Genomic DNA, 25,603 nt, shown 5'->3' with positions numbered 1-25,603 from the left:
ATAAAGTTAAAATTAAGAGGTGCTATATTTGAGTGCGCGAAGTATTCATAACAAGATAGATGAATTAATGGCACAAATAGAGATAAATGGGTTTGATCTAGTAGCCATTACTGAGATGTGGTTGCAGGGCGAACAAGGTTGGGAACTAAATATTCCAGCGTACTGGACGTTTCGGAAAGGTTGGCAAAATGGAAAGTTGGGGGAGGGGGAAGCACTGATAATAAAAAGGATGAGATAAGGACAGTAGTGAGGAAGGATCTTGGGTCAGAAAATCAGGATGTAGAATCAGTATGGGTGGAGCTAAGAAATAACAACGGGAAGAAAACTCTGGTGGGAGTAGTTTAAAGGCCCCCTAACAGTAGTTACGGTGTTGGACAGTGTATAAATCAGGAAATGAGAGGAGCATGTAATAAGGGTAATGCAATAATCATAGGGGACTTTAATCTTCATATAGACTGGGCAAACCAAATTGGCAAAAGTAGTTTGGAGAATGAGTTCATGGAATGCATTCGAGACAGTTTTCTAGAACAATGTGTCAAGGAACCAACTAGGGAACAGGCTATTTTAGATCTAGTATTGTGTAATGAGACAGGGTTAATTAGTAATCTTGTAATATCACAGTATGATAGAATTTTATAGAGTTTGAGTGTGATGTAGTTAAGTCCGAAACTAGAGTCTTAAATTTAAACAAAGCCAATTACGTAGGTATGAGGGGCGAGTTGGCGAAGGTAGATTGGGAAAATAGATTAAAAGATATGAGGGTAGATAAGCATGGTGAACATTTAAAGAAATAATTCATAATTCTCAACGAACATATATTCCACTTGAGGAATAAAAATTCCACAGGAAAAGTGATCCAACCCTGGCTAACTAGAGAAGTTAAGGATAGTAGATTAAAAGAAGAGACTTACAATGTTGCCAAAGAGTAGTAAGCCTGAGGATTGGGAGGGTTTTTTTAGAAATCAGCAAAGGATGACCAAGAAATTGACAGAGGGAGAAAATTGAATATGAGAGTAAACTAGCAAGAAATAGAAAAACAGATTGCAAGAGCTTCTACAAGTATGTAAAAAGGAAGAGATCTGCAAAAGTAAACGTGGATCCCTTAGGAGGCAGAGATAGGAGAAATTATAATGGGGAATAAGGAAATGGCAGAGATGTTAAACAAATATTTTGTCTCTGTCTTCACAGTAGAAGACACAAAAAACATAATAGAAATAGTGGGGAACCAAGGGTCTAATGAGTGTGAGGAACTTCAGGTAGTTAAGGTTAGTAAAGAAAAAGTACTGGAGAAATTAATGGGACAAAAGGCCAACAAATCCCCTGGACCTGATGGCCTACATCCTAGGGTTTTAAAAGGAGGTGGTTACAGAGATAGTGGATGCATTGGTTTTGATCTTCCAGAATTCCCTACAATCTGGAATGGTCCCAGTGGATCGGAAGGTAACAAATGAAACCCTGCTATTCAAGAAACGAGGGGGAAGAGAGAAAACAAGGAAGTGTAGGCCAGTTAACTTGACGACAGTAGTAGGGAAAATGCTAGAATCTTAAGGACGTAGTAACAGGGCACTTAGAAAATCATGGTTTTATGAAAAGGGAAAGATTGTTTGACAAATCTATTAGTGTTTTTTTTTTTGAGGGTGTAGAATCATAGAAAAGGTTACAGCACAGAAGGAGGCCATTCAGCCCATTGAGTCTGTGCTGGTCCAATGCAAGAGCAATCCCACTAGTCCCACTCCCCTGCCCTGCAAATTTTTTCCTTTCAAGTACTTACCCACTTCCCTTTTGAAAGCCATGATTGAATCTGTCACCACAACCCCCCCACCTCACCAGCAGTGCATTCCAGATCCTAACCACTTGCTGCATAAAAATGTTTTTCCTCATGTCACCTTTGGTTCTTTTGCCAATCACCTTAAATCTGTTCTCTGGTTTTTGACCCTTCCATGAATAGGAACAGTTTCTCTCTATCTATAGACCCTTCACGATTTTGAATACCTCTATCAAATCTCCTTTCAACCTTCTCTGTTCCAAAGTAACCCTAGCTTCTCCAGTCTATCCACGTATCTAAAGTCCCTCATCCCTGGCATCATTCTAGTATATCACTTCTGCATCCTCAGAGGCCTTCACATCCTTCCCACAGTGCAGTGCCCAGGATGGACAGACGGATGCACGCTCTAGTTAAATATGATTTGCCTTTAACAAATCTGTGCTGGCTTTCCCTAATCAATCCACACTTGTCCAAGTGACTGCTAATTCTGTCCCGGATTATTGTTTCTAAAAGTTTCCCCACCACCAAGGTTAAACTGACTGGCCTGTAGTTGCTGGATTTATCCTTACACCCTTTTTTGAACAAGGGTGTAACATTTGCAATTCTTTAGTCCTCTGGCACCAGCCCCATATCTAAGGATGTTTGGAAGATTATGGCCAGTACTGCCACAATTTCCACCCTTACTTCCCTCAGCAACCTAGGATGCATCCCATCCAGACCAGGTGACTTACCTACTTTAAATAGAGCTAGCCTTTCAAGTACCTCCATCAATTTTTAGCCCATCCAGTATCTCAACTACATCTTCCTTTACTGAGACTCTGGCAGCATCTTCTTCCTTGGCAAAGACAGATGCAAAATACTCATTTAGTACCTCAGCCATGCCCTCTCCTTCCATGAGTAGATCTCCTTTTGGTCCCTGATCGGCCCCACCCCTCCTCTTACTACCCATTTACATGCCTATAGAAGACTTTTGGATTCCCTTTTATGTTTGCCATCAGTCTATCCTCATACTCTTTGCCCCCCCTTATTTCCTTTTTCATTTCCCCTCTGCATTTTTTTATTCTGCCTGGTTCTCACTTGTGTGATCAACTGGACATCTGTCTCATGCTTTTTTTCTGCTTTATCTTACTCTCTCTATTTTGTCATCCAGGGAGCTCTGGCTTTAATTGCCCTACCTTTCTCCCTCATGGGAATGTACCTGAACCATCTCCTCCTTAAAGGCCACCCATTGTTCAATTACAGTTTTGCCTGCCAATCTTTGATACCAATTTACCCAGGCCAGATCCATTCTCATCCCAGTGAAATTATCAAATCCCTCCTCCAATTGAGTATTTTTACTTTTGAATGGTCCATGTCCTTTTCCATAGCTATTCTAAACCTTATGATACTATGATCATTGTTCCCTAAATGTTCCCCACTGACACTTGCTCCACTGGCCCACTTCACTCCCCAGAACCAAGTCCAACAATTCCTCCTTCCTCGTTGGGCTGGAAACATACCAGTCAAGAAAGTTCGTCTGAACACACTTCAAAAACCCCTCCCTCTCTTTGCCCCTTGTATTATTACTATCCCAGTCTATATTAGGATAGTTGAAGTCCCCCGTTATCACTACTCTCTGGCTTTTGCACCTCTAATTTCCCTGCAAATTTGCTCCTCTATATCCTTCACTAGTTGGTAGCCTATAGAATACACCCAGTGGTGTAATGGCACCTCTATTGTTTCTTAACTCTAACCAAATAGATTCTGTTCTTGCCCCCTCCAGGACATCCTCTCTCCAGCAATGCAATATTCTCTTTAATCAATACTGCCACCCCCCCACCCTCCTTTCTTCCCTCCCTTCCCTAAACACCTTATATCCAGGAATATTTAGTATCCAATCCTGCCCCTTTTTGAGCCAGGTCTCCGTTATCACCAGGACATCATATTCCCATGTGGCTAATTGCACCTGCAGCTCTCCAATCTTATTTACCACACTGTGTATTTACACACTAACTAGCAGGGTAGTTAAGGGGGAAACCAGTGGATGTAATATATTTGCATTTTCAAAAGACACTCGATAAGGTGCCACACAAGAGGTTATTATACAAGTTTAGGGCTCATGGAATTGGGGGTAATATATTAGCATGGATTAAGGATTGGTTAACAGACAAAACAGTAGGAATAAACAGGTAATTTTTGGTTGGCAGGTTGTAACTGGTGGGGTGCTGCAAGGATCAGTGCTTGGACCTCAGCTGTTTACAATCTATCAATTACTTAGATGAGGAGGCAGAGTGTAATATATCCAAGTTTGCTGATGATACAAAGCTAGGTGGGAAAGTAAACTGTGAGGGGGATGCAAAGAGATATAGACAAATTAAGTAAGTGGGTGAGAAGATGGCAGATGGAGTATGATGTGGAGAAATGTGAAATTATCCACTTTGGTAGGGAGAATAGAAAAGCAGAATATTTTTTAAAAAGGAGACACTAAGAAATGTTGGTAGTCAGAGGATTTGGGTGTCCTAGTATATGAATCAAAGTTAACATGCAAGTAATTAGGAAGGTAAATGGTATGTTAGCCTTTATTGCAGGGGGGTTGGAGTATATACGGCTCTGGTGAGACCACACCTGGTGTACTGTGTACAATTTGGTCTCATTACCTACTTGCCTTGAGGGGGTGCAATGAAGGTTCACTAGATTGATTCCTGGGACGAGAGTTGTTCCATGAGGAGAGATTGAGAAGAGTGGCCTATATTCTCTGGAGTTTAGAAGAATGAGGGGTGATCTCATTGAAACGTATAACATTTTTTTTTTTAAGAGGGCTTGACAGGATAGACACAGAGGCTGTTCCCTCTGGCTGGTGTGTCTAGAACTAGGGGTCAGAGTCTCAGGATAAAGGGGTCGGCCATTTAGGACAGAGATGAGGAAAAATTTCTTCACTCAGAGGGTTGTGAATCTTTGGAATTCTCAATCCTGGAGGGCTGTGGATGTTCAGTCGTGAGTATATTCAAGACTGAGATCGATAGATTTTTGGACACAAAGGGAATCAAGGGATATGGTGATAGGGCCGGAGAGTGGAGTTGAGGTAAATGATCAGCCATGATCTTATTGAATGGCGGAGCAGGCTGGAGGGGCTGTATGGCCTACTCCTATTTCTTATGTTCTTTCAGGCAGTGCATGCCAGATCATTAGAACTTATTGCATAGAAAAAGTGTTTCATATTGACTCTGGCTCTTTTGCTGATCACCTTAAATCTGTGTCCTCTGGTTACCAACCCTTCTGTCATCATAAATAAGGAGAAACTCTTTCCAATGTCAAAACTGTTCATAATTTTGAACACCTATCAAATCTCCCCTTAACCTTCTGTGTTCTAAAGGAGAACAACCCCAGGCTTCTCCAGTCTCTCCACATAACTAAAGTCCCTCGTCCCTGGAATCATTCTTGCAAACCTCTTCTGTACCTTCAAGGCCTTGACATCCTTCCTAAAGTGTGGTGCCTAGAATTGAACACAATACTCCAGCTGAGGTCTAACCAGTGTTTTATAAAGGTTTAGCATAACTTCATTGCTTTTGTGCTCTATGCCTCTATTAATAAAGCCCAGGATCCCATTTGCTATAACAGCCTTCTCAATTTGTCCCACCACCTTCAAAGATTTGTGTACATATACCTCTAGGTCTCTGTTCCTGCACCCCCTTTAAAATTGTACCATTTAGTTTATACGGTGTGGCTTCTCTGCTTTGATGACCACATGCCCCAGTGATGGTCATTGAGTCATTGGCTAATTTGATTCAGGAGTAAAGTGGCAAAGAAACTATGGCTGCCATTGCCCACCAATTCCACCCTCCTCTGCTTTCTGGGAATCTTGCAGCCTTACCTTGGTCACCATGGAAAGACCAGCTGAAAAAAGTGTTTTAAACTGCACAGTTGCACAAACTATACATGTGCACACAAGACAGCTTATGTATTTTTCTTCAGTCCACCCACCGGGTGCTGCATGAAGGAAGAGTCAGTGTTTTCACTTAGTTGTCAGCTTTGAGAACAACCACAATAAATAGTCCAGGTAGAATTCATTCAAAAAAAATCAAAACTGACAATTTGATAAGCTATTAAAATGGGCCATTTATACATCTCTCCACAATGTGCTTCAAAGCATCAGAGCCAATGAAGAACAGATTCAAAAATTGGCCTCTTTTGGTAATATTTAGTGCAACTTCCATAGAAGTAAATTACCAATTGGTTTCTACAGAAAACCAGATGGTGGCTTTCAAATTGCTATAATCAAGGATTGTGTTAAAACTAGTCTTTCAAATTGCTCTAAATTGTGCAAATCAGATTTCCTCTCAATTAGGTACAGCCACCAGCAAATTGCATTCTAGCCTATGTCTAATAACCTACATAAGAAGCAATACCCTATGACAGAACAGCTAAATTTACACCATTTACAGTATATTTTGGGTTTAACTCCCCTGCTGGTATAAAGCAATCTCATTTCTAGAGTACAGGGAAAGAACAGCAGTACCCAAAAAACACAGCCAGCTTCCCAATTAACCATTGTGAGCAAGGAAATCAAATGAATATTAATGACTGCCAGACCTCTCAGCAAGGACTCCTAATCACAATAGTGACCACAGTACGGGTTTGAAAAATGCCTCAGGCAATTCTGATTAGCAGGCTTGCTGGGGAGGACCCCTCGGCTATCCTTCATGAAGAAAATTGTGTTCTTTCCAAGAGCTCTCTGCCCAGCACAATATTAGATTCCTTCTCCTGTCATGGTGGTCTAGAATTTAAAAAAATTCCTCCCTTTTATGCTAGATTTCCAACCAAACCAGCTTGTGTCTCAGCTACATTACACCAAGACTTTTAGTGCCACCTATTATACCATGCGTATCAAAAGCAGTTCAATTTAGTAAGCAAGTACTAATAAGGAACAAGCAAGCATCAGAAAACATATCCAAATACAAAGAAAAGCCAACACCCAACCAAATTGTTTGTTTATATTCAAGAATGAGATTGATAGATTTTTGGACTCTTGGGGGAAAAAAAACCAAGGGATTTGGGGATCGGGCAGGAAAGGAGTGGAGGTCAAAGATCAGCCACAATTTTACTGAATGGCAAAACAGGCTCGAGGGACCGTATGGCCTACTCTTGCTCCTATTTATGTTCTGAACTGGATTTGGGCTTGATTTTTTTTAAAATCTGAAAATATATCCATGTGACATTTATAACACAATAACTCCCTGACAAGTTAACTACTTCAGAGCCACATCCTTATTCTTAGTCATCTGTACAATGTTGTAAATCCCTGGAAAGGCCTACCCTCAGGCAGAGTGGGAGGGGTCAATTTAGAGTACAGTCTGGAGCATCAGGTACTGAGCTGCATTTTTAAAAAAAATATATGCTAATGCCTTGGCTCCTCCTAACTGGCTCCAGAATGCCAATTACAGCTGCCTTCCTTTGAAATCTAAAGGCAGCCACCACATTAGAACGGAGGACAAGGGTGAAGAGAAGAAAGGACAGAGAGGGAGCAATGGCAGGGTTGGCATCAGCAGCAGCATAGGATGTAGGATTTTTGGATTTGACCATTTACAGGGCACGGGGAGGTCAAGGGCAACATGCCATTTTCGCGAAGCTAACGGTGGAGCGGTGAAAATCGACCAGCAACTTGGTGATTTGCAATTCATGGGATATCTCTTCCTCACCACAAGTTGCTGGGCTGATTTGCACATTAATAACGTCATGAGTCATTCAGATGCTGTTATTTTTTCAGCAAATTCTGGGCCAATGAGTTGCCATGAGTGGTGCCCTTCACTTCTAACCCTCCCTTTGTAACAGTGATAACTTTCTTTGAGGCATTACAGGAGATGAAAGTATATAAAAGGATTGTGTTTAACATGTTTACCACAAAAAAATGTTTGAGTGGTTTGGTGAGCCACTACTACCTGACTGCTCAGATCCTCTTTTACAAGAGTATCCTCCCTCACTCCCCAAATTTCTTTACCAATTTAGTTCTACAAACAAAGCAAATAGCCTGCTTTTTAAATAAACCACTTGTTTGTACAACTAGGTATGGGCCCCAGCTGGACTGAGTAGGAAAGAGCTTACGGCAAGCACAATTGTGAAAGCTGTTATGGCCTACTCCAAGGTGAAGAGATCACCCCATCCAGTGTAAATTCTACACAAAAGTAGGTCAACATGTCATTTTAACAAATGACTAAATTAGTTTTAGGATGTCCAATTTTAAAAAAAGGTAGGAATCAAAACAGGAGCTAACTATATTATATTACATTTGATCAAAGTCCTGGCAATATTATCCACTTAATTCCAAAAGTTACTTCTCCAACTGTGCTGTTTTACATATGCATATCAAGTTTCTGTCTTGTACTCCCACACAAAATAATCATTGCTGTTCAGTGTTGCCAAGGTCAGGCCATTGCAAATAGTGACAGATTGTAAATTCACTGGAATTAGTGTCTGCGAGATACACAGAATGAAGCTACATTTTTCCAGAGAAACAAATGGAAATTAACAAATCGAGAGGTCTGTTTCACTATATTAGCTCAAAGAATTGTAGATATCTTAATAGTCAGTGGAGTATCCCTTCCATATCATGGAATATCACACACTACTAAAACAAAATGTACCTCCATGTCACGGCACACTGTCAAGGATATGCAATAAATCAGCTTTGGAAAAAAAAAATTCACTGTTTTCAGACGGTTATTTTCCTAACATGCCAATTTCCTTGGTGATCTAAGGAAGCTGCTCTTTAACACTATCGATATCCCTTCACCAGAAAGGAGCAGGATCCTTCTTTAAATATGCAGATCAGGCTCCAATCAGGGCCCAGCTACAATTGCAATTTTAACCAGAGGGGAAGTCATCGTGGAGAGACTAGGTCCAGAAAATTAAACTTAACTTTTAAACTTTTTTTTGTTTTCTTGTGGGCCAGAAGGTGAAGGAGCGCTCTCCAGGCCCCACAAGAAAACCGCCCCTCCCTTGGGCTTGACACTCACCCCATCCCCCTCTCAAGCATTTAACTGACTGCTGGATACCTTTCCTCCAGGTTCATGGCAGTGGCCTCCTGGCTCTCAAAATCCTTGGGTTCGGGTGGGAAACTGACATGGCCCAGGAGTTAAATTCTCCCAGGCCTCACGCTGAGGAGGGCCTGAAGGTTTGCTGTTCACCTCCTGCTGGGAGTCAAAATCCGAGCTTTAGCGTCTACCAATAAAAATGGCCAGAAAAAGGATATTAACACCAACTGATGAGTTAATTCTTAAAACAAGACATTTGCTAATTTATTCTTATTTTATGAGGTTTTGCTCATTACAAACATAATGTGTTGTAGCCCATACTGGGATTTTTTAATACAATGGCAGGAAAAGGAGTAAAATGGGCATTAACCTTTGCTTCAGGAAAGGCAGTCTCCAAAATTTACCAGCATAGACAGGCAAGATGGTCTGCAACAGGCTTACTCTAGAATCAAGATGAAAATAGCCCTTTTAAAAGTTAACATGTGCAACGTTGGGTTACTCAGGCCACATTGAGTTTTTCCTCCTTTGAGTAATGCCAGATTGTTTAAACAAGTGGTCACCACCACTTAAGGTTTTCCATATTGCTCCATGGCTGACTAATTTGACACCAGTTGAGCACACACCCATGTTAATTCTTTACATAGAACACAGTGGCTCATTTCCTTTCTTCTTTGGCTCAATTGAGAACTAATGGTGACAGAGAGAGATTGCTCACTGCATTTCTTCATCATTAAATCAAGGCCAAACAGCCTTTGTCCCAGGGGTTAACATACATCTGCTTCAAATCAATTACCAGCACTGTAGACAGCTTCAGCTGTTAGATATGCGGTTATTCTTCAACTCCTTAACATGAAGATACATTTTGCTAGTGCCTCCGCTGAAAGAGTTTTACACAGTGAATTCCACTCCCAAGAAGTCAAGGGTATATCTAAAAAACAAAGATTAGCTTGAAAAGATAGAGAGAAAAAGAAAAAAAATAACTTAAATCAGCATAGTTTTATCCCCTTGCCTCTAAAATTGAACAATTAATAATACTTTGCTCAGGATAGTGGGTCTACAGACACAAATTACTGACTGTAAATGCAAACTGGACACTGGCCTCAAGTGTACTCAACAGGAAAGCAATGCAGTTTCCAGAGTCTCAATACTTTGCAAATATTCAGTTGTGAAAGGTCTCAATACAGTGATGAGTAGCACAGTTCAAGTCCTTCAACTCAAGAAAGGATAGGTAGAAGCCATTAAGGAAAAGCAAGTTGCATAAACTTCTATTTTTTCCTACCTGTCCCATCCAAGAAGAGTCAGTGGTCTCATGTGTTCTAGAAAACCATGGCAAGAGATTTATTCTGCAAGCTAGCTGTAGTGAAATTGTAAACTAGTTTATAAAGAATGGATTTTCAATTACTATAGCTAGCGCAGAGGAGATCTTCCTCCCCATATGACTTAAAATTTAGCTCACTGGAAACCTATGGCTCATGCAAGTTTTCCAAGCAATATAATTTCCCTTAGGAGATTAAAAACAAATGCAGTGATTAAGCCACTCAAACTGCCTCCAATGGAGTGGATGTAGTAACTCGCTGAATGAATAGTACTCTGGAGATAGCCTAGGATCGGTTCAAGAGGATATATCTGAAGATACCCCAGGACAAGGAAGTGGGTTGGATGACACAGTATTTGCATAATTCCTTTGAAAATTAAACTGCACTAGAACTGGTAATCTGGGGCATGACCAGAAGATATGTACAAGATGTGAACTGAAGCCCACTTCTCTGTAGCCATAGCAACAGATGTAGCTACTTGGGTGTGTAACCAGTGTGCATATGTGCATGTTTGTATCTGTGTTTTAAAGTGTCTTTTCTTCAGTTCACAGACAAACTGAAGTGGGCTGCAGTGCACATAGATCCTATATCAGGCTTCAGGCTTGGCTCAATGGTAGCACTCCTACCTCAGAGTCAAAAGGTCATGGGTTCAAACCCATTCTGGAGACTGCAGCACAATCCAGGCAGACACTTCTGAGGAAGTGCTGCAATGTGATGCCCCAGAGGTGCCATCTTTCGGATGAGATGTTAAACTGCATGCCACCAACAATCTAAGGAGAATGTACCATAGAATCTTTTACTATTCAAAGAAGAGCAGGGGGAATTCTCCTGGTGTCCTAACCAACATTACAAAAATAAATTATCTGATCTTTTACCTCTGATCACAACCAAAGAATTACTTTTGAAGTGTAAAGTGCTTTGGGATGGCCCCCGGTCATGAAAGGCAGTATATAAATGCAAGTTCGTTCTTTATATTAGATACCCACACTGGTGTTTCTGAAATCAGATTTGGACAGGATTATATAATGGTTTCTAAGTGCCACAAAAATTGGTCTGGCAATACTAAGTCAGTGTACTGAGAAAGAATTAGTTTCCTAAAGCCAGGCAAAATGTTAGACTACCTAACCTTCCAAAAGATCATGAGGAAGTCTTCACTTCCGATAAATGGTTTATTATTTTTCCCCCACTGAAAAAACCTTCACCAAAATGCTCTTCATTTTTACTTGGTTACATTTCACTCCCCTTGGCCAACAGGATTTTGGTGTGCCATTTATTTATGCAACTGTTCTTGAATGAGGTTATGTGTAGTGTGTAACTACAGATGCCAATTTATAACTGTGGCAAATCAAACAATTTCATAAACCTTCCTCATTCACAAAAGGCAGTAAAAAGGAAGTTTCAGTGCCAGCCAACTCAGGTTGCCACTGAAATATGTTAACACACTCCAGCTCTGTTAAACCATTCCAAGTTTTGAGTTAATGCCAAATAGGTTGGCGGTTGAGATGTGAGCTCAGCAGGTTTACTGGGAACTTGAACTGGAATGAGACTGCCAAAATTATAAAGACCTTTGAAAGCAGAGTTCCCCATTAACACCTAAGCCATCTGTTTCCAAATACTGAGATATGACTAGAGATGGGCAATCTAACCTATTAACCACCAATCTTAATTTCCCTCCAAACTGCTGGACAAGGTCAACCCACCATTGGGAATAGGCACAGCCTCAAATAGACCAGGATACTTTTCTATCGTGCCTCCAATTAAACAACTAACGGGAGGAGGAGGCTCTGCAAATATCCTCATCCTCAATAATGGTGGAGTCCAGCACGTGAGTGCAAAAGACAAGGCTGAAGCGAATGCAACCATCTTCAGCCAGAAGTGCCGAGTGGATGATCCATCTCGGCCTCCTCCAGATATCCCCACCATCACAGAAGCCAGTCTTCAGCCAATTCGATTCACTCCACGTGATATCAAGAAACGGCTGAGTGCACTAGATACAGCAGAGGCTATGGGCCCCGACAACATCCCAGCTGTAGTGCTGAAGACTTCTGCTCCAGAACTAGCCGCGCCTCTAGCCAAGCTGTTCCAGTACAGCTACAACACTAGCATCTACCCGACAATGTGGAAAATTGCTCAGGTATGTCCTGTCCACAAAAAGCAGGACAAATACAATCCGGCCAATTACCACCCCATCAGTCTACTCTCAATCAGCAAAGTGATGGAAGGTGTCGTCGACAGTGCTATCAAGCGGCACTTACTCACCAATAACCTACTCACAAATGCTCAGTTTGGGTTCCGCCAGGACCACTTGGCTCCAGACCTCATGGACAAAAGAGCTGAATTCCAGAGGTGAGGTGAGAGTGACTGCCCTTGACATCAAGGCAGCATTTGACAGAGTGTGGCACCAAGGAGCCCTAGTAAAATTGAAGTCAGTGGGAATCAGGGGGAAAACTCCAGTGGCTGACGTCATAGCTAGCACAAAGGAAGATGGTAGTGGTTGTTGGAGGCCAATCATCTCAGCCCCAGGACATTGCTGCAGGAGTTCCTCAGGGCAGGGTCCTAGGCCCAACCATCTTCAGCTGCTTCATCAATGACCTTCCCTCCATCATAAGGTCAGAAATGCGGATGTTCGCTGATGATTGCACAGTGTTCAGTTCCATTTGCAACCCCTCAGATAATGAAGCAGTCCGTGCCCGCATGCAGCAAGACCTGGACAACATCCAGGCTTAGGCTCATAAGTGCCTGGCAACGACCATCTCCAACAAGAGAGAGTCTAACCACCTCCTCTTGACATTCAATGGCATTACCATCGCCGAATCCCCCACCATCACCATTGACCAGAAACTTAACTGGACCAACCATATAAATACTGTGGCTAAGAGAGCAGGTCAGAGGCTGGGTATTCTGCAGTGAGTGACTCACCTCCAGACTCCCCAAAGCCTTTACACCATCTACAAGGCACAAGTCAGGAGTGTGATGGAATACTCTCCACTTGCTTGGATGAGTGCAGCTCCAACAACACTCAAGAAGCTCGACACCATCCAGGACAAAGCAGCCCACTTGATTAGCATCCCATCCACCACCCTAAACATTCACTCCCTTCACCACTGGTGCACTGTGGCTGCAGTGTACCATCCACAGGATGCACTGCAGCAACTCGCCAAGGCTTCTTAGACAGCTCCTCCCAAACCCATGACCTCTACCACCTAGAAGGACAAGAACAGCAGGCACATGGGAACACCACCACCTGCACGTTCCCCTCCAAGTCACACACCATCCCGACTTGGAAGCATATCGCCGTTCCTTCATCGTCACTGGGTCAAAATCCTAGAACTCCCTTCCTAACAGCACTGTGGGAGAACCTTCACCACACGGACTGCAGCGGTTTAAGGCGGTGGTTCACCACCACCTTCTCAAGGGCAATTAGGGATGGGCAATAAATGCCGGCCTCGCCAGCGACGCGCACATCCCATGAACTAATAAAAAAAAATCTTCATTAGGTAAAGTCACAGAAAAGCACCAATGGAATTGGCTAGTTTACTCTTGACCAGGAAATTGGTGCAGAGCAAGTGGGCACAGAAACTAGTGGCATTCAGGTAGGGAAAATTACAACAATTCCCCATTCAATCCAGAATTAGGCTGTGATTGAAATAAAAAGTCAACACTTTACATACTTCTATGGAGATACAAAGCTAAAAACCTAGACTGTAATTGTAAGCAACATGTACATTTCCAAATTTAGTGTGCTACAAGTTTATGGTGCAATCTCTGGTAAATTGGTTTGATAATAGGAGCATCAGTCTCCCACAATCTAGAGCAGCTTCACTGAACTTATTCCTGAAAAAAAAAAATCTATTTCATCCATTGTGGCTTCTTATTTTCCCCCCACTCCCATCGTGCCACTATTGACTGTTGTGCTTGCAGTGCTCGAAACCCTGCGCTCAAATTCCCTCCCTAAACCTCTCCATCTTCCCCCTTAAAACCCATCTTTTTGACCAAGTTTTTAGTCACCCCATGTAATATCTCCCTTTGGTTTAGCATCTATTTTTTTCTGATTACATTTCTGTGAAGCACCTTGGGATGTTTTTCTATGTTAAAAAGCACTATACAAATGCAAGTTGTTGAAACAAGTTTGTCTCAGTCATCCATTCAATTTAAATCACCACAAAAGAACAGTCTTGGTTTGTTCCAGGAATTAAGAAATGCAGTGCTTCTGGTCACAGATGATCAGGCAGATTCTGCTAGAGACCAAATCAGCATCTACTTGGCATCTTGAATAATGATCTAACCAGTGGAATATGGTGGTGAGAGCCCAAGTACAGTTTTATAGCTTTGTGTAGCTCAAGGGAGATCTCAAAAAGAGGTATCAGAGAATCAACAAATGGGGGTTTAGTATATGCCAACATCTGCTGGGACACAGTTCTTTAGGACCACACTGAAAAAAGACAGAACTTTGCTGTTATTGAAGAAAGACAAACACTAAAGTCTCAAAACAGGTTAATCTTGGTGCACAGAACAAGTGTGTTGAGAGTTCTCCTTCATGGTTTGGAACTCCTAAGTATCCAATGGAAAGGGTTTCTTTGGTCCATGCATAATTGCTAAGGACCAAAGTGGGAGATAAATTTGTGCTAAGAGAAAATGGTTGTAGGGAGGAATGTGTCTAACTAGTCTTAGACACTGAAGCTTAATGGAAAACAACACTACCAATAAGTCAGCTGTTGAAGGAGGTCCACAATAGGACATGCAAAGTCTGATACAGTCCCCACCACTTAAAACCTGTCACCGACCTGCCCGGTTTGCCTGGAGTCAGTGCCGGAGCAGGAGCCACAGACTTTTCCTCCCAACTAAACTCATTCTTTACAGTGCGATTCCTTGTAGACATTTTCAAGGCGGCTCCACGTTCAGAGATTCTCCTGGGCAATTGGCGGAGATAAATACCCCCAGTGAGGGCAACTGAGATAAATAATGTACTCCCAGTGAGAGCAACTTGGTTTAGCACCAGACATTGCGTATAGTGGGTAGATCATGTTTGCACGAACACACTCGCTCTTAGCAATGGGGTCTGTAACGGACGCGAAACACAACTTTGAATTAAGCTGCAAGACAAAATCCAAGAAATTGATACGATACTTTGCAGTTTTTGTTTTCATTACACTTTCTCTAAGTTGGTGAACAATTCAGGAGAGCGCATGAGAGAAAAGGAACGGGAGAAGGAGGCCATGGCTTGAAGGTGGTAGAGGGGGATGGGTAGAAAATGCAGTTTTCACAACCACACCTGAACTGCCACAATGTTTTTAAAAATAGCACCTGGTGTTTGCATACAGACAGCAAAAATATAATAAATTGCTTTGATCACAATGGATAGATTATAGCCAAATTCAGTGCCTGTTCTTTAAAATGTTCTGGATCTGCTTGGAGACCAGTTACTGCAGGGATTGGTGTTAGGGCCTTTGCTCTTTAGGATCTATAAATCATTGACCTAGATGAATGATCTGCAAGTTTGTGGATGAAGATTTGTACAGGTGTTAGGACTGTGGAGGAGACTAAACAACTGCAAGCAGGGCTTGCATTTGACAAATGGTATTTAACTTATAGAAGTTAAGTGTTATGCACGTGGGCAGGACCAATGCTAACCTAAGCATACTTAGACAACACGGAACAGAACCGAAGCCTGTGGTGAAAGAAAAAGATCTTGGTATCATAGTTCATAACTCTCCAAGAGGTTCATGACCAATGCTGTGAAACTATAGCTAAAGCAAATAGGGTACTGAACCATCCATTACAAAATGAAACATAACATTTTGTCCTTCTAAATGAGGCCTAGCCAAGGCCATGTACAATATTGGCCCCGAATTGCACTCAGTTATTTAAGGGCAAATGGAAGAGCAACTTTCGACAAGCACACATGCAGTCAAATGCGCAAATCCGGAAGTTGTTCTAAGGGATTCCCTGCTCATTTGAAAGCTGCACAGGTAAGACAGCTCACTGGTGAAATGAATAGACCAGTGCGAAGTTGCTCCCCTGCCCAGCTGGAAATGGACTAATCTGCACAGAAAAAGGTACGCCAAGTGTTTTAGGTCTAAACTAACATTTAACAGCGTGGTAAGTCTGCCAAACAACCTCTGATACTGAAAATTAACTTTTGAAAATTATGTCTCATTCCTTCCAATTTTAATTGTTAGAGATTTTAAAAAAAATTTCAGTCTCATCTCTGCCTTTTAATTCAATTTTTCTTGCCTAGTGCAGGGATTGAAATAGTTTTTTCTAACTGGCCTTGGATTTTTTGATCTGGTTTTTCAACCAGAATACTACGTGGCATCCATGGGGGCACAGAATCTCAAAGTGATGTTCAAGACATCACAACTGTATGGGACAGCCTAAATGGACCAGCTGGTCTTTTCCTAACAGACATTTTTGTTTGTATGTTCCTTATGGCATCTAGGTTTGCCAACTCTGGTTCAGTGTCTTTTTGGAGATCTCATCACATGACCTGCTCTGCCCCCAATGCTCCTGCCATTGATCTCCCAACATGTCCATCCTCATGCCAATTGGAAAGCAAACAGACTGTTGCCGATTGGATGACTCCTGACTGTCAAACAGCTTCCCTTTCCCCTCTGTCATCTGATATTTTTATAACTAATAAACAAGCGTTCAAAGAAAAAACTATTTAAGTGTCCCTATGATTTTTCTCCGGGGTTGCTCGCAGCAGTGTCCAGGAGATTAATGTTTAATTTCTGGAGACTCCAGGGCATTCCGGGAGAGTTGGCAACCCTAACTGCATCCTAGGCTCAGGAAAGGGGTGAAGTGAAAGAGAAAACTGCCGCTTAAAACTTGATGCATTAATCCACTTTATCTAGTCAAAAATCGGAGATATATTATCAGCATCTTTCACAATTCTTGGCTTCCAGCTACATTTTTTCCCACTAGAGCCATATTTAGAAAAAAAACTCTGGCATAGGCAAAATCATTCTTTATGCTAGACTGTTACAAGCATTATCAAGGCCACAAGTCAATACAGCTAGGAAATCTAGAGAGCTTTGCTCTTAATAAACTAACATTAAGACTGATGATCTTGTCTTTGTTCTAATAGTCTAATTGCCATTTTATTACCAACACTGAAAACATCAATTAGACAATTAGTTATATTAGGAAAAACAAAAAAAAAGTACGAGTCACCACTGATCTGCTAGGCCATTTGCTGCTCTGTATACTATAATTAACAAACTACTATCGGAGAGAGGGACATATGTAGGTGTGTCAAGGCAAGTTACTGAAGCAGCTTAACAGTTGGCTTGGAGATAGATTCTAGAACAGTACCATCTGACATACATATGTGATAACAAGCAGATTTAATGCATAATGAATTTGTCACGATAACCAGTTTTTAAGATGTATCCTCATTAAATCCAGCCTACTTTGTTCTGATATTTTACCCAATTAACTGCCCTAGGACGATAAAAAGCCACAGACACATAAAACACCTCTTTTTTGTTGATCATAGTCATGTGCCAGCCCTCCCTCCCTCCTGGAAAAAAAAATGACCTTTAGCCAATTCAGGAATCCGGTCAAAAAAATCCATTGACCCCTCAACTTATTAGGCTAGCCCCAGGAGAAAATAACAGACGGCATTAAAATCCCTCCACATCAGTTGATGTGCTACAAAAGATGCAAAACTGGTCAGACTTCTAAGCAAGGGGGCAGGGGCTTACAATAGTCTTGTAATTTATATTTTTTAAATCCAAAAAAAGTTCAATATTAAACAGATTTGCACCACAGATTTGGGGCTCCAAATCCAGGCAAATAGATCTTGCATGTTCTGATCATTTGTACTGGCAGTTTATAGTAGCAGCAGAACTGTCTGCATTAACCTGCTTCAAAAAGTACACATTTAACACTCAATTATTGGAGATCACAGACTTCCAAGACAGCATTGCATTTATTGGCTTTAACAGGATGCAGGCAGACAGTATAATTTTAAGAAAGGACGCCAACACTATTTAGAACTCACTGCATTACAGACAGGAGTCAGTCAGTCATGGAAGATATTTATGCAGAACTTCCAATTATGGTGCTGTTTAGGTCGTCTTTATTCTACCTTCTGCAGTATCATTGGGATAAAGACTATGGCACAGTACAAATAAGGTATATAAATTGCTTATTCCCCTCTCTAACTGCCTGAACAAGTACTATAGGGATTTAGTCACTTCATATCAAATAGATTTCTTGCTTAGAAATATTCAAACTGTTTATCCTTTTCTCAGACTGACTGACCTTCAACATGCTGACTGAACAGTTATACATTTTTGCTTTAATTTTGTGGTGTTAACATATCAAAATGAGAGTCCTGTCAAATCACAAGATCTCCACCTCACACAAATGATGTCCCTTTGGTAATCCAAGATGAAACCTAGCAACATTGTGCAAGCTCTGCTAAAAATCAATGATTACTGCATCCCCAGACTCAGATTCTTACCATTTGTGAAGAAGTTTTAGTACCTCAATTAAAATCCAAACAATTCTATATTTATAACCTAGGGGACAAAAAGAACTTCTGCCAAGATAGATGTAGTACAATTGAATTTTAGGTTCAAAAGGCACTTGGCAATTTTTTTTTACTACACATTCCATTTGGGTTACAACACAGGCTTCAGCATTTAGAAAAGTCCTCTCTAGGTATTCACTATCAGTCTTGTTAATCCATGTGGTTGGACAGACATTTCCTCTCCCCATTTATTGTGCTCCTCTACCCCAAAAGCATCAACATCATTCCCCCTCCATCAACTCAATGAAAGTCACAAAGTTGAGAACCTGGATCTCCCTGCATAACCTTTCCATTTTAAGATACAAAAGTTGGTTTCCACATCAACTATATTAGACTAGTTTGCAAGGCAGGGAAGGCATAATAACATTGGGCCATAATTTGCTGTAGCAGCGCATCTAATGGTATCTGCTGTCAGACATGCCCTTGCACGTTTAGGTTTTTAAATTTTTTTGGGTGGCAAGTTGCTGAAAGTGCAAGCTGATATTGTCGCAGTGGGGGGAAACAGCATCTGGGACCTGAGTGAACAGTGCAAGTAACTGTGCATCTCCTTAACCAATCAGATTGAAGGATTGTGAAATAAACAGTGCAAGGACAGAGAAGGAAGTGTAAATTGGAATGGGTGAATTCAATGTCAAATCAGGTACAGAAAGAGAAATAAAGAGGGAAAGACTGATTGGATTGAGAAAAAAAGACAAAGGAAAAGCAAAAAAAAATTAAAATTTTACATTTTTTAAATCTCCAACAATTAAAACCTGAAGGAATGAGACTCCACATTTGTAATAATTCAGTGCCAGGAGGGGTTAACTGGCAGCAATTAACACTTATCACATTGTTAAAAAGGGTACCGACACTGAAATGGACAAGACTTAACTTGCTGTGGCGAGTTTAGTTCGTATCTACCGCACAAGTACAGCAACTTCACGCCATTCAATGCATTTCAACAGTGAGGCAGACAGCGCGATGCCGTTTTCATGAAGGTAACAATGCATCTCGGACAGCAACTTTTGGATATCTGCGTTTAACTGCACACCTGCCCCTCGCCTGGAGTTTCTGTACCATTTGCACATAAATAACGGTGAGGGCCATTAGCCTCACTTATTTTGACAGCAATATCTGGCCCAGTATGTTACTGCAAGTATGGTGAATATGCACCATGATGAAATGCTAATGTAGTATAGCAGAGCAGGACAAATGCTCATTATATATTGTTACAAGCAATTCAAAATACAGCTGTGGAAAGCAAATATGCTGTCCCAATAATTTACACATCTCCATATCCTCACCTCTCTGAAATTCAGCTTCCCGTCGAAATCCTCATCTACTTCTTTGATCATGTTTTTCAGGCCAAGGTGAGTCTGAGGGGCTCCAAGTTTCTCCATCATCAATTTTAGTTCCATTAAGTCAATGAAGCCATCCTTTCCAGAGTCATAGCTGCAGAAAGTTACAGGTTAAAAGTGAAATACAGGAAATGACAAATAAAAAGGAAGACATGGAAACAGGCAAACTCCTATAGGGGAAAAAAAAGAGATGGAAATAGAGAAGAAAACAAGAAATTGATCAAACCAAATTAATCGGCTGCTTCAGTGCCTTCAATTTCCTGATCAAATTTGGATTTCAAACACCATCAGACTGAACTATATCAAAAGAAAACTTGCTTATTCATCCATTGCAGTCTTGGAATTATAAAAAACTTACCATAAGAAATAACATTTATTGAATATGCTTCCAAATAGGAAAAAGTGAAGATACTTCAGTAATGATGGTTTTCGAACAAGCATTTTAACCAATAAAGGAAGTCTTGAAAAGATGATAAATCTTTCCTCATGTTGGTTTGAGATACAGGGGCTGTTTCCACTGGAGCAGAGAAAGCAGAGGAGATTGAGGTTTTTTTTAAATTACAAAGAGTTTTGATAGTCAAAGGGAGTGATTAGGGAAAGACTGTCACCAGAGGAAATGGTCAATTTAAAAAAAGAGACGACAGGTTTGAAGAATTAAAAAAAAAGATTGTTGGTGCCTGGAATGCTTAACCACAGGGATAGCTGAGTCAGAGACCATTGCATCTTTTAAGGAAACATTGGATAAATATTTGTAGCAAAAAAGGAAACTACAGAGCTATGGAGAGTGCGAGCACAGCAATGGCATTAATTTGTGGATTGTTCTCGCAAAGAGCCAGTACACAAATGATGGGCTGAATGGCTTCCTTCTGTGTTGTAAATTTCTGTGGTTCTCTGGAAAGTGACCCCAACCTTTTTAGGTGTTGAGACTGATGACTTACTGACTGCAGTTGTAGAGCTAGGTTTTTTTTAATGCATCTATGAATGTTTGGAATGTAGCATTAAAACCCTATCACAACAGAGATGGAGGACAACAAACTCACTGGCTACCAGTGGAATGTCCAGATAATTGATGAATATTTCAAAACCTTCTAATCCTGCAACATTTTCCAGGGCTAATTTAGTGACATATTGCACCAAGCTCCCAAAAGTACTGACAATAGGGAGGGGGAAAAAAAACAAACAATTTGAAAGACAATTGGCAAATGAATTTCAATATGGAAAAATGTAAGGAATCTTACAACACCAGGTTATAGTCAACAGTTTTATTTGAAAATCACAAGCTTTCGGAGATTATCTCCTTCGTCAGGTTGTAAGATTCCTTACATTTGTCCACCCCAGTCCATCACCGGCATCTCCACATCATCAATATGGAAAAGTGTGAGGTTGGTACATTTTGGTAGGAAGAATAAGGAGGTCACATACGCCTTAGGAAATAAGAGTCTAAAGAGGACAGAGGAGCAAAAGGATCTGGGGGTAGAGATACACAAATCACAAACTAGTGACGCAGGTTAATAAGGCCATTAAAAAAAACAAAGCACTGGGGTTTATTTCTAGAGGGATAGAATTGAAAAGCAGAAATGTTAAACTTGTATAGGACCTTACTTAGACCACACTTGCAGTACTGTGAACAGTTCTGGTTTCCGTATTATAAGAGGATAGAGGCAATAGAGAAGGTGCAAAAAAGATTTACGAGGATGATACCAGAACTGAGGTTATACGTATCAGGAAAGATTGAACAGGCTGGGGCTCTTTTCTCTAGAAGACTGAGGGGTGACCTAATAGAGATAGTTAAGATTATGGAAGGGTTTGATAGAGTAGACAGAGATGTTGCCACTTGCGGGGGAGATCAGAACTAGGGGCCATAAATATAAGAGGAGTCACTAACAAATCCAATAGGGAATTCAGGAGAAACTTTTTTTAAACCCAGAGTGGTTAGAATGTGGAACTCACCACCATTAGGAGTGGTTGAGTTGACTAGCATAGATGCATTTAAGGGGAAGCTAGATAAACACATGAGGGAGAAAGGAATAGAAGGATATGCTGATGGGGTTAGATGAAGTAGGGAGGGAGGAGGCTTGTGTGGAGAATAAACACTGGCTTGGATCTGTTGGACTGAATGGCCTGTTCCTGTACTGTACATTCTATGTAAAAATGCCCTAAAGAAAACTATCTGACCCTGTCTAGAGAACTCTGTAAATGCAGTTACTGTGCCATGCTATAGATGAACTTAATGTGCTTCATCTGAATGAGCAATCTTTCTTGCAGTTCACCAGCAGTTAACTTAATATTGTAGAGTTCAGTGACGGTCCAAATAGAACCTAGAATCTTTAATCTAAATATTTGGCTATCGGTCACAAGAACTGAAGTTATCAATGCAATAGTAACTGAAATCTCGGCAAAATGTAGACAATTATTTATAGAATTAAATGGTTGAAATAATTCTGGAGTAGTATTGTTGAACTTCTGAACACCTTTTGCTGGTTAGAAGAACTAAGACAGGCATACTTTTCTCCAACCACTACTAATCTAGGTCAGTAAGTGATACTCAAATTTAGTGCAAGGATACATATGAACTAGATTTCAGGCCATAAGTAAACTATTACTAGTCAACATTAATAATTAACATTCTTTGTTACTATAGTAACCAGTTAATAGCTTTCAATTTCAGTCACTATGGATAATGAGTGAATTAGAACTATACCTTTCTAAAGAATATGAAAACAAAATGTAGAATGCAATTGTTTACGGTTGAATATTATAAACTGTAATGCTACATATTTGCTCACTAGGTTGAACAGACAGAAGTCTTAAAATTTCCCTCTTCCATGTGGAGCTCAAGGCCAAGTATATATTTTCAAAATCCCAGACCAAAAATCATCCAGCAATTTCCCTGCAAAATTTACCAAAAGAATGTATTTCATTCAGCAATAGCAAAATGTGTGTCACCTAGCAAGATGTCAATTTATATTAAAGCAATAATTACTACTTTTCAAAAGAAAAGTTGTGAACCAATATAGAAAAAGGCAACATCCTGCCTTCTCTGGAAAAAAAACACTATCTTGAAGATAACTACAATTGTTTATTGATAGCAGCATTAATTAACCCTCAAAAATTGAGGGACAGGGAAGCAGAAGTGTCACATGTAGGCAACATTATCAACTAGACAAGTTATTAAAACTCTTTAGATACTGGAAGAAAAAGCAAGATTCCACTTCCCATCACCAACCTAACCACGTTGTTCAGTGTGTTAAAGGAATCTCCTTTCATACTAGTCAATCTTATCAGGAAAGGAAATTTTAACAATTTTACTAAATACATTCGATCTTTGTTAGAAAAATCGAGTTTGTAAATAACTGAACCCCCAGCATTCTGCCAATAAAGCAGCTGGCACACTAGGTTGATACGACAAACCTGATTGGGGTAGAATGGGAGTGAAATAAACCGGTATTATATGGAGGTGTGGGAGTGTGCGAGGAGATAGCAGCTTCAGTCTTTTATCAAACCAGCCTTACTAATGTCATAGCTTTGTTTAAACTAAAGCAACCAACCACTTACTGACAAGACAGACTGTCAGAAGTGAAATTAACCAGACACCGAGATTTGCAATAACAATGAACGACCCTTGTTTAGGAGACTGGTGACCTTTCGCACCATCCTGATTATAAGCAACGAGAATCCATTACAAAAATAAAAAGGAACTCCATTTATACTAATCAACTTTAAAAATATGAAACTTGTACAAAATTGTTTAGCTCTTACTTTTGTGGAAACATTAAATAACCTGTCTGTTCTATGTCGGGCCTCGGTAACTTGGATGTGCATCAGACATTGGCCACGCTGCTCCCGATCCATCACCATGCTCGCTGTGGCGTATTCGAATTATTTTTCCAGCAAATTGTGGCGTGAATTCGCCACTGGAGGATCGGGGAGCACAATGGACCAACTTATGCATCGAGTTCCAAGCCTTTATATACACACTAGAGACCTGACTAATTTTAGCTCTTGGTCCATTGAATGAACTTACTTCATTATTGAAACATCCTATCTGTGACTACTATTTTAAAGCTATACAATAGGACTACTGGTTTAAAGTGCTTGCAGAAGTCAGGTTTCCAGACCATTACTTACACTAATGACCTCCCTTTAACCTGTGGATACTGGTCTTTAACCAATAACTAAAAAAAGAGTAAAGAACAACACAGGTCAGTAGCTGAAACTTCAACACTTGAGTGCACTCAATATACACAAGTTCAGCAGCTTATAAAACAGCTGACATAATAAGGGAGAAAGAAGGTCCTACATACTGGTCAGAAGTAATTGCATGTGAGATTTTACAGCTTTAGAAAATGTCATAATACTGCTAAAAAGGGACCTGCTATTTTTGAAATGGATAAAGCCCTTTCAAGGACCAGGAAGTAAGTGGTTTGTTGCCAGTCCTTGGCCTGTTCTCACATAATAGGCACTAATCAGTGCTAAAAATAACTTGAATCTAAGAGATTGGCAAAATACCAGGAATAAACTACAAATGCTATATTTAACCAAATATTCCTCATTCAAACTGCTGAATGATTCTGATGGTAAAAAGGAAACTTTAACTGTATGGCATAGCCAAGATTAGGTTAATCAAGCTTATGCTATGGAGACACCTCAGGTTCAAAATACATTCTTGTTATATAAACATATCCTGTGTACATTTAAATCTTAGAAACAGGTTATAAAACAACAGTCCTCACTGGAGTGTCATTTACATCACTTGTGGGCAAAGAGACATTCACTGCAAATGGCACTGGGCACATGCAGAACCAAGCAGTTTCCTCAAAGTGACATGGGATCTCTCCAAGCCACCTTTAGGATCTCATGCAAGTGTACTCATCCAAGATGACAGAGTCCTGAATCAAACTATTTCAATGCATCCCTTCGTTCCTCTGCTGGGGGTCGGTTACAATTTGTCCAGTATATTCACAGCACAAAACAGATCCACAAGTTCTCCTTCACCTCAAGGGGACACCAATTATATTCAAAGATTCTGTGAACGTCTGATTCTCAGAAAAGCAGACAATGGATTTACAGTATGCCCCCCCCCCCCATTTAATTATTGGCAACGATCCAACCTGGGAACCAAACAAATGATCAGAAAATTAGAACAGCTTTTAATTTGAAGCACTGAACATGTTTGGCCTGTTTTTAAAAAATTACAATGTCTTTAGATTTGAAATGCTCAATTCAGACAGACAATCTATGTACTATGGTTGGATTGCTTTACTATATTCTGAAGGCCACAACCGAACCAAGTTGCTGTGCACATATCTGCAGTCCAGTAATCCTGAAGAAATTACCAAGATGCCGAGAGGGTTAATGAATTCATATGTACGCTGAACAGAAGTATAAAAGTAAAGATTTATTCACAGACGGAGGAAAGGATTAAAATGTTACACAGAACCGTTCTTCATTCATACACAAGGTTTTCACCCCAGCTCTGACATTTATAAATAGATTCTTTCATGTCTTGTGACAGAGGGGCCCAGTCAGGGAAGCAACTGGCTCCTCTACAAAAAACGACCTGCATCTAAAGTAATGTGCACAACTGCGCTCGGCATTTCTGTCCCCCATTCCCACATACTGTCGTCAGCCTTTTAGCT

General features: G+C 40.6%; 1 protein-coding gene across 2 annotated transcripts in view; it reads right to left on the bottom strand.

Moving 5' to 3' along the window:
- efhd1 (EF-hand domain family, member D1) overlaps positions 1 to 25,603 on the bottom strand; it is a 98,818-nt gene that overhangs the window by 11,539 nt on the left and 61,676 nt on the right. For both annotated transcript variants that reach the window (XM_067994698.1, XM_067994699.1), the window contains exon 2: positions 19,911 to 20,058. In XM_067994698.1, coding sequence (XP_067850799.1) covers positions 19,911 to 20,058 — 148 coding nt within the window. The remainder of the gene's footprint in view (positions 1 to 19,910; positions 20,059 to 25,603) is intronic.

Source organism: Heptranchias perlo, chromosome 13, assembly GCF_035084215.1.
Source record: "Heptranchias perlo isolate sHepPer1 chromosome 13, sHepPer1.hap1, whole genome shotgun sequence".
Lineage (NCBI taxonomy): Eukaryota > Metazoa > Chordata > Chondrichthyes > Hexanchiformes > Hexanchidae > Heptranchias > Heptranchias perlo.
This window is presented reverse-complemented; position numbering and strand designations above follow the sequence as displayed.